The 17,394-nt window shown below is 32.5% G+C and overlaps 2 protein-coding genes across 2 annotated transcripts in view; one reads left to right on the top strand and one right to left on the bottom strand.

Moving 5' to 3' along the window:
* Window positions 1–2,760: 2,760 nt before the first annotated feature.
* LOC135840439 (uncharacterized) lies at window positions 2,761–8,656 on the bottom strand. The gene is made up of 5 exons (XM_065356980.1): window positions 8,329–8,656; window positions 4,052–4,931; window positions 3,867–3,966; window positions 3,684–3,788; window positions 2,761–3,585 (listed from the first exon to the last, which is right to left on the bottom strand). The coding sequence occupies exons 2-5, from the start codon at window positions 4,888–4,890 to the stop codon at window positions 3,376–3,378; spliced, it is 1,254 nt and encodes a 417-aa protein (XP_065213052.1). The 5' UTR covers window positions 4,891–4,931; window positions 8,329–8,656; the 3' UTR covers window positions 2,761–3,375.
* Window positions 8,657–13,526: 4,870 nt separating this feature from the next.
* The window catches only part of LOC135840311 (clarin-2), a 43,217-nt gene continuing 39,349 nt past the window's right edge, over window positions 13,527–17,394 (top strand). Inside the window, exon 1 of the mRNA XM_065356762.1 lies at window positions 13,527–13,940. The gene's annotated coding sequence lies outside the window, so the exon portion shown is untranslated. The remainder of the gene's footprint in view (window positions 13,941–17,394) is intronic.

The raw sequence follows: 17,394 nt of genomic DNA, 5'->3' as shown, positions 1-17,394 counted from the left end.
ACGCATGGTTAATCAACTTTCTCATATTAATCAATCTGATGAATGATTAATACCTAGTGTATCTTTTTGGTATTGAGGGACGTATCCAGACATCACCAAAATATGCAAAGTTCAAAGTGTGTCTCATTTAGTTAAGTTCCATCAACACCCTTAGTATTAGGGGGGCCATGGCCACAGAAAGAGATGGAAAAAAGTGTACAGTATTAAGTAAGTGCCCACTTGACAATAGATTCGCCGGTTGAAAAGCCAGTGAAAAAGCCGGCCCAAAAATGACAGTAAATTTGCTGGTAAAAAAACGCCGGCCGTTTAAAGTGGCTGTTTATTTCATTAAAACGCCGAAAAATCTACCAAACTACAAAAAATTTTGAACCCAAGCGGGGATCGAACCCACGACTCCTGCGTGGAAGTCCAGAGCGCTCACCATTCAGCTATCACAGCAACGTTAAAATGTTTGTTTTCAAGCGGTATACATGTACCGCACTTCGTACTTTCCTTTAAATTTTGTGAAAATGAGTTGTGAAACATACGTTGCGCATGTGCATTGTAATCAGCGAATCAACACGCGGCTGTTTCTATAAAAGTAGCCGGCGACTTTTTACTAGGGCTAACCGGCGATTCGGCAAATAAAAAAAAACTGCAATTCGCTGGCTGTTTAAGTAGCTGTTTTCTTAAAAGTAGCCGGCGTTTTTTTCACCGGCAAATTCACTGTCGTTTTTGAGCGCATTTTAAGTGGCAGTTATGCAAAAACAACCGGCGTTTCGGCTGAAAGCGGCGAATTTATTGTCAAGTGGGTGGTGAAATACATTTACTATTTAATTGTAAGTTTTTCTCATAGATTATTGTACCAAGGTGTGGAAATCTATGATTGTGAATAATTGAATCATTCATTTACATACCAAGTACTTACTATATTGAAAAATATGTATAGTAGGGCGGGTTGAAAAAAAACGTAGGTCTCAGAATTTTCTGAAATTCACATATGTGGTTCCTTCTGAGTTGAAACCACCCCAAAAAATTTTTTAGCCCCCCGTGACACCATGGGGCTGAGCCACGTGGCCTCAAAGTGGGGCCATTTTAGCAAAAAATTATTGTTTTTCAGGTTAAAACTCCAAAACAGATTTTTAAAATTTGCGGGTAGCACTCAATTTGTAGAGTTTGAGATGCTGAATCTCCCTGTGGAGTTCATTTTTTTTTTTTTTGGTGGTCGCTTACGTCGGCACAAATTTGTTGAAAGTATGAAAATTGCTGATTTTAAGGTGTCAGGAAAACGTTTCCGCGAATTTATGCCCAAATAGTGTTTTGTAGGGGGACATATCAATGTAGTAAGTTGTATATGTAGCCGAGGGGTTAAATTTAGAATCATCAATATGCCCTCAGATCGCTGATAGGATACATGATTCAACTTTTGTACAACATTTTAGGATTTCATAAACTTGAAAATTTCATCAGATTGCTTCTACCTATTTTTTTCATGTTTTCAAAAAAAAATGTCATTTCATTTTTTAAAAATTCAATTTTGAATGAGATATGTAGCTATCTTGGAAGTACACAAAACCTTTTTTGAAAAATGTGAAAATCATTCATCTCGTATTGTGTATAGTGAGTTAGTTGAACTACACCCCTTCTGAGCTCTCCAGGTACCTATTAGGCAATTATACCCTGCCTATGGAATAGTTCTAATCTTCAACCATATCTGCAGTTCATACATCTAAATCCAACTATGTCAATTTTTTTTTTAAATGACCTTTGCACATTTCGCACCTTGGGAGCAGAGTTGGGATTTTACACGTAGAATATAATATTCTACATTTTCGTGTAAAATATGTAGAATATACATATTCTACATGTAAAATATGTAAAATATGTAGAATATTGTGTAAACTATGTAGATAACGCATTTGATTGGCTAGATTTCAAATATGGCGAATTTTTGAGATATTTTGTCTGCAAATGGTCATAATTAGTACGTTGTGTGTTTGATAAAATAAAATGATAAGAGGATTGGGTTTGGAATCAAAAATTGAGAACTTGATTTAATTTTTTATTACCAATCTTGAAATTTAATTTTTTTTAAAATAGGTACCTACACATATGTACATACACCTAATATGAAGCAAACCTGAAAATTTTGTAAAGAATTTTCAAGTTTGGTCCAAGTTCCCATTTCTTTAGATCGAAAAAAATTGGCGAGGAAGATTGAATTTCTTTGCTTTTTTCATTTTCATACGAAAAATTTAGAATGAATGGAAAAAAACAACCAATCAGAAATGTTATCTACATATTCTACATATTCTACATTTTACATATTCTACAATTATATTCTACTTTACATATTCTACATGATATTCTACATTATATTTTACATTCTACATTCTACAATCCAACTCTGCTTGGGAGTAATAAGGTCACATCTCAAAATTTAAAAACCTTGATTCATTATTTTTATCAACTTATAATTAATTGTGAGGAATGAATAGCACCTCATTTTGAAGATCTGGTAGGTATCCTACCTTCATTTAGCATAAGAACACTTTGAAAAATAAAATCTTAAAGAGGAAATATTTCAATGTTTGGAAAACATTTTGAGTTAGAACCTTTCATTAAAGTTGATGTGGAGGCAAAAGGATGCGTCCAAAAAAATTTCATGTGACCAAAGTTGTAGAGAATTAAATTTCCAATCGACATAATGACGTTATTTTTTTTCTAGAGTGCTTAGTCTTTGAGTTTTTCTCAAAAAACTAAAATTTCATTATATGTGCAAATTCATTTTTCTGAAAAGTGATCAATTTAAAAAAAAATTTCCATTTGGTACAAACCAATAAGAAATGCACTCCTTGTGACTATTTTTAACTGACAAACATTCAAAACAATCAAAACTGTTTGTTAACACTTTGTATGTACGAAATTTTGCTCAAAAAATTTGGAGTTTTTTGAGATGTCACCTTATAACTCCAAACAACTTGCAATGTTGTTGGGATTTTGAGTTAGGCCATTTGGGTTTTTTACTCTCTAAATTTGAAATAGTGAAATTTCACTGTTTCAAATTTAGAGAGTACATGATCTAGATAATGTACCCAACTCAAAGTGTTATTTTTGGTTGAGGGGGGTCATACATACAAGCCCCAAAAATGCAAAAACATCAAAATCATTTTTTTTTTACATGTCACCTTATTACTCCCGAGGTGCGATTTAAGCCGTCTTCAAAACTGAATGAGATTATCGGCAAATGTAAAGAAAGTGGTGAAATTTACTGAATATCTAGGTACTTTTCATTTAAGTAGGTAAGTATGTTCATATCTATTTTTCTGGTTTTTCAACCACCTGGTAAAAAGTGATGATCACTTTGTACTTAAAATTACCTGCAGTTATACAAATTTACTTTGAGGTGAACTTTCGCAATATATTAGTAGTTGATAGTATAACATGCATATAACGTAAAAACGTCGAAAAGCTAAGTGGATAAGTCCCTAGAGCTTTTCTAGCCACTGACATTCTAGTTTGACTTAAAAGTATGAGAACATCTTTGCGAACAGATGTTGACAGATACCAAGGTGTCGAATATACAGCAAAAGATAATGTTTCTGTCTGTTGAAAAAATTAAAAATAACTCATTTTTTAATAGATGTGTACAGCTAGGTAGGTAAGTATACGTAGTTGATATAATAATATTTCGAATTACCTACCGATTCATTTAGTTTTTCTCCCATCCAACATATGACGAATACCCATAGAATTGTAGCGAGAAAAATAGATCCTTCTTTTATCCTCACAGCAATCGGGTAATCAGACTACAAATAAGGCAAAAAAACCACTCGAATAATTTGAAGTTGATTTTTTCACCAAAAAAAACCTGTTAGAACACTCACGGATATAAAAATCAACGCATGCGTGATCTCAAAAAACAGCACGTTAGATAACGTAATACCAGCTATTGCTTCGTAAAATCTTCTAAAATATTTGACCATTCTGAAAACACAATGAACTTATCACAGATCAATATTTCTGATGAGTTAGCTGACAGATTTATAACTTGATGAAATCTTAAACCTACTTGATGATATCTTGAATGTCGCGTACACATTTAACAAGGACGAGTTCGAATCTGGGCTTTATGTTTTTGTAAGATTTCATAATTACACTAGAATCTGAACTGAGAGAATTCAAATCATTTATAATCTGTTGCAATTCATCGTGATAGATAAAAGTACAGAAAACAAACATAAATGCTATCATAGTTAAACTTATGAATATAGATATACCAAATGTGAGCGCTGTAGTATTAAATATTAAAAAAAGTGTATAAGATCCGTATTGGTCAAGTTTTGGTAGGTAACAAACATAGTAAGTGTAATCTTTAACTTTTTCCTCTTCGTAAAAAAATATTACATTTGTAATGCAGCATAAAGAAAACGCGGTATGGGTTATGAAACTGAACAAGGAAATATTTGTGATCAATTTTCCAAAATCCATTGCGTTATTTTGTATTCGATAAATATTGATTGATATTCTTTTAGTGACGATGTAATCAGCTGTTTGAATGGCAATGTGTAAATCGTTGCGGTAGCGAAACCCTGATATGTATCCAAATACAACTAATAAGAAAATACCAATCATAATTATAAATGCGGTGTAAAACATAGCCATGAGATCGTTTTTATCACCATATAGTAGGTAAAGTAACGTGGAAGAAATACATATCATGAGTATTGAAAATTGGCATGTAAACCAAATTAATTTAGTATGTTTATGGAATTCTCTGCATTGGTAGATTTCGCTGATGAGACAATATGTTAAATAAAATTGATTCGCCAATGTTGACTCGTATCCGAATAAATTCTCTCTGCCACGAATTTGTTTGAAAATTTTCACCATGTCGTTGAACACATTCATGGTGTTTTTTGATTGAAGAATTAGCGTTGTCGTAAATTGAGCTGGAACGTTTAAATAAATTCATCTTGAGTAATTCGTATGCAGATTTAGGTACCTAATTAAATTAAATATCAATGCACAAAAAATAATTCCGAAGGTACATTTAAAAAAAATGCATCACAAGTAGGGGTGTTATGGCGATGCTTTTGAAGGTTGTGAAAATACTTTTAACAGCTAGGAACCTATTTGTACTTATAAATAAGGGAAGGGTGGGATCATTCGCGACACTTAATGTCGAATAAATCAGCCTTTTCTTTTTATTGTTTGCTATAAGTTTTCTCATTCCCCAAACAAATTTGAAAAATGGAAGTGTTTGGGTCAAAAACCATTTCTGAATTTCAAAAAATATCATGTCTGAAACAATCAGGATCTCAAACTCTAGAAATGAAGTGTGTACATTTTCTCTTAATTTTTCAAAAACGTAGGCATTGGAAATTTGAGAAAAGAACTATATTAAAGGCACCAACCTACTCACAAATACAAATACCTACCCGAACGAAAAAGTGACGACGAGATTTTCAAAAATGTTAGATACCTACTTTATGGATAATCATTTTCAATTTTCAGATTTTTGATCCAAAAATAATTTTTTTCACTCCAGTTTGAGCCCTAAAAAAAATTAACTCCATACCTACCAGCAATTTTCCAAAAAAAAAAAAAAAAAAATGAATAAAACAGTAAGTTCTTTGTTAATGACATTGGCAATGCTCTGCTCAAGTGGCAATTTTTATACCTGTACAATTTTTCGAAAGGCTTCGTATATCTAAAGATTCTATTTTTTTTTATTTCATTTTCTGCAGAGTTCTTGATTTTTTTTAAATTTTTATTTAATTTTCAGTTTTTGATTTTATTTTTATTTCAAATTTGATGTTCAGTTTTAATTTCAGTTTCAATTTTTTGATTTCATTTTCTAAGCTCTTTATTTTGAGTTTTTCACTTCAGCTTTGGTTTTTAATTTTTTTCAGTTCAATTTAGATTTCATTTTTTCGCTTCATTTTTAGTTTCTGCTTTCATTTTCAAAATTTCAGTTTTCATTTTTTGATTTCGTTTTTAGAATTTCTGATCTTCATTTCTATTTCACTTTCAGTTTTTGGTTTTATTTTTGGAGTTTTTTGCTTTTCAGAATTTCAAATTTGCAATTTTAAAGTTCTGAGAATAAAATAAACAACTCAGAAAATAAAACCAAAAATTCTGAAAATTAAAATATGTGAAATAAAAATCAAAAATGAAAAGAGTTACAATTTTATTATATTTTTAATTTTCAAATTTTTATTTTTTATCTCATTTTTTGTGTTCTTGATTTTGAATTTTTCAGTTCAGCAGTTTTGGGTTTTTTATTTTCCAACTTCCTGTTTTCATTTTCCTTTTTAAAATCGAATTTCAGTTTTTCACTTCATTTTAAATTTATGATTTTGTTTTCGGAATTTTATATTTCATTTCCAATTTCAATATTGTTTTTTAAATTTTATTTTCTATATTCTTCATTTTTAGTTTTTGGTTTCATTTTCTGAGTTCTTGATTTTTCATTTTTGGGATCCCTCGCTTAATTTTTCAAAATCACTTTTTCGATTTTATTTTCAAAAATATCTACCTACTATGACTTTATTTCCTGTGTTTTAACTTTTGCCTTTTGGAACTTTAAATTACATTCTCATGAAGGAGATTTACCAACTGCCAGAAAATTTTTTCAACGCGACAATGATAAATCGAAAATGCATACAAAAATACTTACATCAGCAGCCAAAATTTCAGGGGCTCTAAAGAGCAATTTTCGATTTTTGATGGATTTTTTGAAAACCTTTTATTTGGACTTGAACGAAAAAAAAGTGTTTACCGAATTTACTCAAAAAGCTGATATTAATATCCGGAACCTGTACACGTCTTTTTTCCATCCACTAAATAAGTTGGAAACGGTTTCGGAATTTGAGCAGTTTTGAAGCTTCTCCGGCAGATTTTTGAAAGCTGAAATTATCATCATGTAGCGTTTATTATTGAAATCAATTTTAGCTTTCAAACTACCGACATTGGTGACTGTTTTCAATCTATTCGAGGGGTCAAATTTAGGGCATAGTAGGTACGTAAGCCTATAAAATTTCGGCTTTTAGTGTCAGTTTGGTAAAATTTTGAGTAGGTGCTTACCATTGTTGTGGCTAATTAATTGATTTTCGAATATTCGAATATTCGCGAGAATGGAAAAATGCACTTCAGCAGCCGAAATTTTGACGTTGGTGAAGTATCTTTGCATGATGTTTGAAAAATTTCTCTGCTAGTTGGGAATCCACTCTTTGTCAGTTTTCAACTCCATTTTCAAATTTTTCAATTTAATTCTACGCTTGTAATTTCTGTTCAAAATTTTAAATTTCATTTCAAATTTTATTTTGAGAGATGTCGATTTCATTTTCAGTTTTTCATCTTCCTTTCCTATTTTCGAACTTTTCTGTATCATTTTTATTCACTGATAAGTACGCATTAGCCAAAAAATGATTGAAGTGGAAAAAAACCAGAGTCATGTCATAAAACTATTTCCAGACACTTCAAAACTCAACCCACCAGAATTTTTTTTCTAAATAAATAGTTAATTGAGACCCAAAACCAAACCCGCGAATAAATTGGGATATTTCGATGAAAAATATCGCATCACAAAGTTACAATATATACTTTTCACATTCGATACTCGAAAGTGATCTTTGAAAGAAAAGTTTACTGGGCAGTTGGTGTCGTAAATGTGGACGAAACTATTAAATAGCCGACTCGGGTGCAATATTTTACTGTTACTCGGGCGTAATACAGCCGCAACAACAAAATAGCAGATTCGCTATCGCAAAGGGATTACCTTATTTTCGTATAAGCATTGTTTGAAAAAATAAATAAAATGGTTTCCGATGCCTAGCGTGTGGCAAACCGAAACCAAACCGCTTTTAAAAAAAGACTAAACTTGAATAGAAAAATAGTTTTTTCACTCTTCAAATCACTATCAACCACCGCAGAATGAAAAATTAATTAAAAACCTATCCGTATTCGAATAAACAATACGTTGGTTAAATTTGTGGTCGATGTTATTGCACAGGGGGGGCAAAAAAAACAAAACAATGAAATTCTATACCGATGAATTTTTATAATAATAATAAAAAAAAGGTCACTCGTGCATTTTCCGAGAGATACACGAATGAAAAAAAAACCGCTCATGAAATACCAAATACCGAGAGGGAGAAAAAAAAGGCGTCTATATGAAAATAAAACGTATATAAATTAACGATGATCACACACGATTAGTGAGGTTTTGTTTCACTGATGAGTTTCACAGCAGGGTTGATATGGTATTGAGGATATATCTATCGTCGATTCTATTCTTATTTTTTTTTTTTCGATTTGATGCATTTAAAGTAGTAGGTTAGGTACCTGAACGAATATCGCGATAAAGATGAATTTTATACGATGAGTTCCACGTCCGTTTGGAATTTAATTATTCTTCAAGTTTTCAGGCGGTCTTACGTTGTTGTATGTTCATTAGTGTAACGAATATAAGTACACGTACACGCACGATGCACTTCCAGCCTTCGACTCGTTTACATAATTTTTGGTGGCCAATAACGACGCCCGCTTCGCATATCCGGTCAGAATCACCCATTGTCGAACGAAGACGTCACCTGCGGAATAGTTACTGAACTACGCGAGTTCACAATTCAAGGTGAAATAAAACAAGCCAGACGATGAAGGTATATACCAACCGCCAACGCGATCGCGGTTTGCTTATTATAGGTGCTCTTTTCCGGCAGCGTAATTACGAAACTTATCATATGGTAGGTACATATGTACGTGTTAAAGTTGAAGTCTGTTTTGGAAAGCATTTCCGTGCGGTGATTTGGTTAGGTATCTTTGATTTTAGAAGACGTATTGTTGCAGGAAAAATAGGTCAAGGTTATAAATAAGAGCAGAATTTGTTGACATATAGGTACGTAGTTGATTGGTTTCAATGAAAATGGCTTATCTTAGTTAGCATGACCCGCTCATGAATTTGTTTTGAGGCGAGACTGAGCTCAAAATACGAAATAGAAGAGAGTTCCATTATTGATACTTTGAATGGGAGGGCTTCAGTTTTGTGGGCTTTCACCACCCTTTGGAATTCAGTTCTCTGGAGCAATACTTTTTAGTTTTTTTTTATTTATTTATTTATTCAACAAGGTTTAGGTATTACAATCTTAAGGAGACCTTAAATAAGTAATATTTCTGACTTTAAAAAAGTTAGTTACATGACATGTGCAGGGTTCTCTCCAGTGAGAGTACTCTATTTTTTATAATATCTATGACTAAGTCGTGAGGTTTTAACTGATGTATGTTTCTTTGTTTTGATCTTGTTTTGTGTGTTTTCAACTTGAGAAATTCTTTTATCCATTTTTTTAAGCAGTTCCCAAATGTCTTTTAAGCTCGCCTGCTCTTCTATAGTTCCACTGGTTCATCCGATTCGTCCGTGTTATTCTTTGGAAGGTTTCTTTTGACAATTTTGGCTTGTTCAGGTTTCTGAGTTGTTATCTGCTCCTGGCTTTGAGTGGTCCTCTGCTTAACACGATCAATTACTGTCATCTTTGGTTTAGATATAGCAGCAATTTTTGCTTGATATACTGGACACCCTCTCCAGTTGGCTGTATGATCTCCATCACAATTGGCACACTTGGCTGGGTCTTCTTTCTTCTTCCTACATTGCTTTGTTTCATGGTCTAATCCACACTTAACACATTTGGGTTTCCTTGCACAGTATGTTTTGGTATGACCAACCTGCCGGCAGTTTTTACATTGAGGTAGCTCCCTTTTTTTTGCTGGAGGTTCCACTTTCACTTTAGTGTGCAACAAGAACCCCATTTCATAAATGGTCTTGTTGTTTTCTTTTGGGCTGAGATATACATAAAAGAGTGGTAATGCCACCTTACATGATTTCTTACTCACAATTTCTCCAGATTCATCTTTTTTCACCTCTGTTTTTTTAATAATTACATTGGTGACATTAATGGCATCATGTCCGATTTTAATCAATTCTAATTTGATATCCTCAGGTGAAGTGGAGGGGTGTAGCCCTCTTATAACAACCTGATAGGGTTTATCTTGTTTCAACTGATATGTATGGTGCCCAATTCCATACATTTTGTGACTAGGATTCTTCCTTATAGCCTCCAGTGCCCTATACACTGATCTAAAGCTTTGCTCATTTGAGCATGCTATTTTAACATCTCCATTAGAGAGGGTTTGCATTATAGGGGTTTCACACTCTTCCATACTTTCCAACATTGCAGTAAATTCAGTAATATTTTTTATTCCACTTACGTAAATAGGTGGAATACGTTTCTTTTTGAGTTTTTCACTGTAAGTTTCTTTTGACTGGATGGATTTAATGCTGTCTATTGTCATATTGCTATGATTTTCCTCTGACTCATCTGTTGATGATGTTAGTTCGCTGAGATGGTTTTCATCCTCTTTTGACTTGCCTTGATAGTGAGCTACTACTTCTCATAAGTGGTTGATTTGTCTCTGCTGTTCTTCTAACTGTTTTTGTTGACGTTTATTCTGTTTCACAATGTCACTGTACATAGCTGTTAGCTGGTTGTACGTGGGATCGCCATCCTTCATACCCATCATAGTTCACATTCACTATTTACATTCCCGACGCGCGGTATTTTAATTGTTTACAAATAAAAACACTCGAATAGGTAAATTGTAAATCGTTTCTTATGCATACGTGCTGCCATGAACACAGCAAAATACGTGCATCACAATACTATAACCTCCGCGAACTATATACTTTTTAGTAGTTTTTTTTTTTTTTAATTATTGAAACCGATTTTATTGCTTCTTAAGCCAGTCGATTAAAGGTCTCGGAAAATGAATAGGGAGGGGGAGGGGTTCTCAGCGAGTGTAACTCACATTCGTTAACGAATTCGACCTCCTTCCTCATTTTTGAGTAATTTGTGGGCAATCTATTTCATAATTGCAGAAGAAACACGTGTATTAAAAGCAAACCAAAAACGTTTCCCTGAGAAAATACATCTGAATTAAATTACGCATAGCCTTATGCAAAAAAAATCACTCCTCAATTTTCATGTATGTAGGTACCTACATAAAATTGGGAACATGGAAATCACGTCATTGGGAATCTTACGTATCTTTTAGAAGAAAATAGAAATTTATTACCTATTAGGCAGTTGAAAAAAGTGACATTTTTGTTTCCCAAATTTTTGAAATAAAGTTAGTTCTACTCAAATATGCAACTATTTTGCAATTTTTTTCACATATCAACTTTGAAAAATTAATGAAGAAGTTTTGGAAATCAAAACATTTCTGCCAAAATATTTTTGGCCCGAAAAAAATGTTGACCCCCCCCCCCTACCCTTCATTACTCATCAATCATCAAAATATTTGAAAGAAAAAAATTCTTCTGAAAATTCTGCAGGGTTAGAACCTTTTTACTTATCCTATTTTTGACACTCCTCGTGCATTTTTCAATTTTTCAATCATTAAAATTTTATACATGCCTGTGTATTTTATTTTCTCTTTCTTTTAGAATTTCGCAATGTTAGAAATTGTTCTCTCTTTTTTGAATAAAATATCGAAAACTGGAGAATACGAGATCTGAAAAATTATGACTTATTCCTCCACTCTCCTCTCCCCTTAAAAATTGAAAAGGGCATCTGGAAAAATTATAATTGATTTTCATTTTTCAATATTAAACTGTGGAATGAAATCCGTTTGTTTTCTTCTTCTTTTGGAATACTTTGATTTAGTTTTTTTCATTTGATGATACAGAATTGAAAGAAAATAATTTAGCAACAATTTTAAGTACCTACCAACCTACCTATTACCCCCTGTTGAAAAATATTGAAATATTTAAAGAAAATATGCCACGAAACTTTGAAATTTTCCGTTTATTTTCCCCAATTCAAAAATTTGAATTTTTAAAAATGAAATCTGAAAATTTGAAAAGTGAGTTAAATGTTTTCCTGAGTGATGAAAAAAAGTTTTAAAAATGTTTGACCCCCCCCCCCCCCTCATCTGTAATTGAATAATGATATGAGAAAGTGTCCTATTAGTAGCAGGAAAAAATTAATAATATTTGTACAATCACTCTGCACAATTGGAAAAATTCGATAGTTTCCTGTTGGCAAGAAAATTGTCAATCTCTGTATCTATAGTCTACCCCCTCCCCCACAAGTCCGAATTTCAGCATTTTGAGCCATTCTAGAGCCTCCAGAAAATTTATCCTCGTCTTCTGGGGCAAATTCAAAATTTTGGAGAAATCGAAAATAGCACTTGAGGCTTCAGAATGCCGAATGGCTCAAAACGGTGAAATTCAGATTCCTGGGAGTTGATAAGAGTTACTCTTAGGACTAATTTTCATCATTTTTACTGAATAAATACGAATTTTTTTTAAAGCATCACTGAAAATGGCCAATTTTGAAATTTCAAAAAATTGAAAAATGAATTTATGCAGCTGAAGTTTTAGTTATAGGGGTTTAAGTAGACCATAGTGTTTCTAAAATCGTGGTTTCGTTCCAATCGAAGGCGGACAACTCGAGTGGTTCCCTTGTGAGACCTATCTGTACATAGAATTTTGATTACCTACCTATGTACTTATGTACATACTTCTCTGGTGGTGCTTTGGATAAAATTGTAAACTGATTTTGTTTACTTTTTGTGTCATACTTCATAATTTTCCAATTTCGCGCGATGAATTTCCCGGACACCCTATTTTTCATGTTCTAGCTGCTTGGCTTGGATCAGAAGATTTTCAATTTTCATTGTACTAATATCTACCTACTTTACTGACTTTGATCGAAAACTTGGAAACCAAAGTCAAAAAATGTATTTTGTGGGTAAGGCACTTTAGACGTATTTGAACCAGTAAAAATAAAACAAAAATAAATCTAGAGAACATTCATAAATGTCCAATTTGTCAGGTTTCAAGTCAATTTCTTGAATTTTAAAAAGTTTTCAGAAATCTTCGAAGATATGGAAAAAAAAATTATCCAGTTGAGCTAAAATCTGTAATTTTATATTAATGCTGTCTATTTACGTAGCCCTCTCCTCTTCATACTCTAAATCGACTCGAAGTAGTTTCAGATTCAAATCACTTTGAGCATGTCAGTCTGGAAGCCTGTTAAAAATTTGAAAAAATTACATTTTTTACGAAGTTTTTCCAAAAATATTTAGGTATGAAATTTGGCATTAAATACCAACTTTCAATCTCGAAACATCATTGCATAGTACTTACCACTCAAAATAGATGGAGTTGCAGGAAATATCTGTAAATAATTGAGATTATTAAAAGAGTAGAAAATTTTAAGAATTCTAAAAAATTTTTGAATTGATTTTTTCCCAATTTGATATGACTTTCGAAGCCAACAAAACATTTTGTGATAAAAATGGCATAATATTCATAGTCGAACTCCTGCATTGAAAACCATTAATTCGATATACCTACCTAATCGAATCGCCGATCGAATTGCCTGAGCCTGAGCACTGCAAATACGCGCCCATGCTTTAGTTTTGGTTCAGTTACTGTAGACTGGTTCTCGGCATACGAAAGGAGGGTCGCCGATCTTTTTCTGGCGGTTCAACAATTCAGAGTGTAATGCGCATTCGAACGAATCGGTTTAACGTCTGTTTATCATGTGACTTCCCAAATAGTTCGTAAAATTAACCGAAACTTCGGCCTTAATTATAGACGTCGAGTTGCTTTCAGTTTTAACCATCGATGGATTAGATTCGTGTACATTTTTTTATACTTCTTAAATTTTAGAGCAAACAAAGTTCCTTTATTTTATATGTAGGTAAATTATAATATTATCGCAGTTCTTTCAACTTCGCGAGTGGATTAGATATAGTGATGTGTGTATTGTGAGTGTAAAAATTTTTAATTGTGTAATAATTCTGTGGAAATTTTTTGCTGACTTGCTGAGAAATGAACAAACGTGCGTGTTTTTCCGGAAAACAATTCTATACGATGGATTTTTAAATATCGACAGGTATGTGGTACTTATTTGAGTTGGTTTGAAAATTATCATTCTAGAATAAGTAGTCACAATCAATCAATCTATCATACTTTTAGGCACTTTTTAGATGCACGTATACCTAGTTATGGTTAAGAAGGTACCTATACCTTTACTACAATAGTAAGTCATACAGTTCCAGACATGAGACAATTTTCTATGGTCCTCCTCTTTGATCTAACAATAAGAATTAGGAATCAGGGATTCGAACTTTGAATAGATAAAAGGCAAGTCTCTTCAGCTACAACTCACCAATTTCTGGTCGAAATTTCCACAGCATTTGGCTCCAACGATGCTTGAAAAGTGCCCCCAGAACCGGTTTTTTAAAACCGTTGTATTTCGACTTCGACTATTTCAGAGTTTTCAGCAGTTAGATAGCCTTATTTTTCGTTTAAAAATTTTGATTTTCTCATTCTGGACATTTTGAAAATGAATTTTGTTATTAAATTAAGTTTCATTCCATCTTAGTGATTCCAAGTTTGTGGTATAAAGAGGGAAGGTTTTTTTTCACAAGTCTCTGAAGTGGATTCGAGAAGGTGAACACTAAGCAGCGGAAAAATTCATTAAATTGATTTAAAAAAAAAAAAAAAGTGTAGATATCAATGGATACTCGTAAGAGCGTTCTTTGAAAAATTTTCGAAATTTTTCCAATTTTAGGGGTTGAAAAAATAGAGTGATGATAGGTACATGAAATTTTTTTTTTGACTTCAGTCGAGTTGATTATCAGACGTTATTTGTGAAAAAAATTATACTTGTTTCTCCCTAAAAATTTTGTAATCGTGTTTAAAATCAGGGTTGGGCAAAGAGTTTTTGTCAAATTCAATTTAATGTAACTCTGAGTCAACACTTCGCTTGATTCTTTTTAAATGAGATCAAAAGGCTATTGAATCGACGGTATTTTTTCAAAAAGTTTAGCCAAGCTCTCTTCAACTCTTTTTCCATATTCATATTTTTGAATTTAATCATTGCTAAGTACTCAGACCCTCAAAGCCCCAGAATAATAATTCCATGTATAGATTTCATAGATTTTAAAGAAAGAAGTTGATGTGAAAAAATTAGGTTTATAACATTTGAAAAAACAAAATTGAGTTCAAGATATCACAAAAGAATTCCCTCACCCCCTAAAAAAGGATTAACCTTAAATAGGTATCTGTGATGATGATTTTCAGAACCAAAAGAATTCAGACAAAAGCAATTAACATGTAAAACAAGTTGATTGAAATTTCCTCCTTATAAAACTCGCAAAGGAAAAATTTTAACATGACAACGTGACATTTCATTTCCTTTTTTCAAAAACTTCGACTGCTCACGTGACAAATTTCAACATCACAACAAAGTTGGAATGGAATGTAATCAAATATCATGTGGTTTACCATTTCAAAAAATTTTGTAAAAAAAATTTGGAAATTTTTGCTAAAAAACAAAACTTTTGTGGGCTTTTTGATAATAATAAATTTTATTTTGGAATTAAAAAATTAAAAAATTATTAATTAACAATAGAAATTTTTGGAAATTTTTGCCAGAAAACAACATTTTTTAAGATGGGTAACCTTACTTCAAAAAAATTTCAAAATGGAAAGTTTTCAAAATCAAAAACTTCTGTGACGTTTGATCCTGTTACATTCCAATTTTATCGTGATTTATAAATTTTTCTTTGCAAGCTATCCATGTTTTCGAAAAAAAAATTGAATGCAGTGTGTTTTGGGCATAAAATTTTCCTTTGTGGGTCCTTTGAACTTTTTTATTTAGGACGTTAAAGTTTAAGAGTGTTTATACCATATCATTGATAAATATGTATTTTCAAAAATTGAGCAAAAGAATTGAAATAGCAGTTGAAAGGAATGAAATTCTTTCAAAAGAGTCAGCAAATCAGATTTCGATTGTTTTTTTTCAAGAGTTTTGAAAAATTTGAGTTGGAAGTCTCTTCGATTCAACCCAAATGCAAAAAAATAGGTCTCTTTTTCGCTAAAAATTTGGTACCTACGAATCACTGAAGAATGCCAATAATTACGAAAACAAATTCCAAAAGAACCACAAAATCAACAACTTTACTAATCGACGAGAGCTGAGTTTGGATAATTTATTTTTCAGATTTCTTTTCAAGAGATGTTTTTGTTTTTTTCTTTCAAAAAGTCTAGTCTACCTCGAGAGAGCCATTCAATATAGTTTTTAATAAAGTACGTATCAATTTTAAAAGAACAAAATTGGGGCAAATTTTTGCAACTCAGTTCGCTGGAATTCGACAATAAAATTTTTACCCGTCGAATATACTGTGGAATGTAATAAATTACTATACCTTTTCAATGTTTCGACTCGTATATTTACTTTTCGATATCGATAGAAAGAAAACCCATCGCTCGGCGCCGCTCATCTACGCTGTAAATTAAGTGAATATTGTGCGGTGTCGACTGTAATAGAATATATATACAATATTCACCTCATTGGCACACCGCAGAGCAACGTTTCTCTCGCATACTTTCAAATTTTTGTGTAAAAAGAAAAAATATCTACCTAAATAAAATAGAGAGAAAAATTTAAAACCCAATGCACATCCATGTCTTGGAAACATGCAGTAATCATAGTCATTGTATACAGTAAAATATTTCCTTATTTTTTGACGTTTGTGAAATAATTATCTGTTTCCAATGCGTTTACGTGTTCTCGTCTATAATCATTGCTCAGGTACCTACATAGAATTCCGCTGTTGAAAAGAATCAAGTTCATTGGGTTTCCTTCTTATTTAAATGTCAGCTCGAGTTAGAAAGAAGTACAATTTGGCGCATTCGTTGATGTATTACAAGCAGGGAAATTGTTAAATACATAGTTCCATGAGAAACTGTGTGAAATACTAATGAACGTGTAGATAGAAGAAGATCGTAGGTATGTACGAGTACAGAGCAGACGACGACGACGACTCGACGCTATTCGTGTTTGCTGTGGTATTTTTATATTCGACGCTTGTTTACTTTTTAAAAGAGAGCGTGATTTTTTATCAAGCTATGATCGAATTTTATTTCTCATTCGGTACATCCTCAGCGTAGAAAAGAAATTCCTTTCGTTTAAATCGTCGAGTCGTTCAAATAGGTCTTTTTATATAGTTGCAAGTGAGTAGGTAGACCGCCTATTAGTGCTCCTCAAGCTCAGTCAATGGAACAGGAAACAGTCTTGTTGATGATCGTGAAAAAGCAGATAATCTGCACACTTTTTTGGCCTCTTCGAGGAAACTTTTAAAGGGTATAATTTCGTCAGAACGTAAATTCGAGTTGGGAGTGTGAGACTCAATTTTAGAATTTTTCAATTAATAACAAAACCTGCGACTGCGATGAGTAAAAAAGGGTTAGTTCTTGATTACCAACTACGAAGAGTTTAATCATCCGTGATGATTTGTTTACACACGAGAAGCTGCTAAGATAAATGCTAAAAGATGTTT

This window comes from Planococcus citri, chromosome 3 (assembly GCF_950023065.1).
Source record: "Planococcus citri chromosome 3, ihPlaCitr1.1, whole genome shotgun sequence".
Taxonomy (NCBI): Eukaryota; Metazoa; Arthropoda; class Insecta; order Hemiptera; family Pseudococcidae; genus Planococcus; species Planococcus citri.
This window is presented reverse-complemented; position numbering and strand designations above follow the sequence as displayed.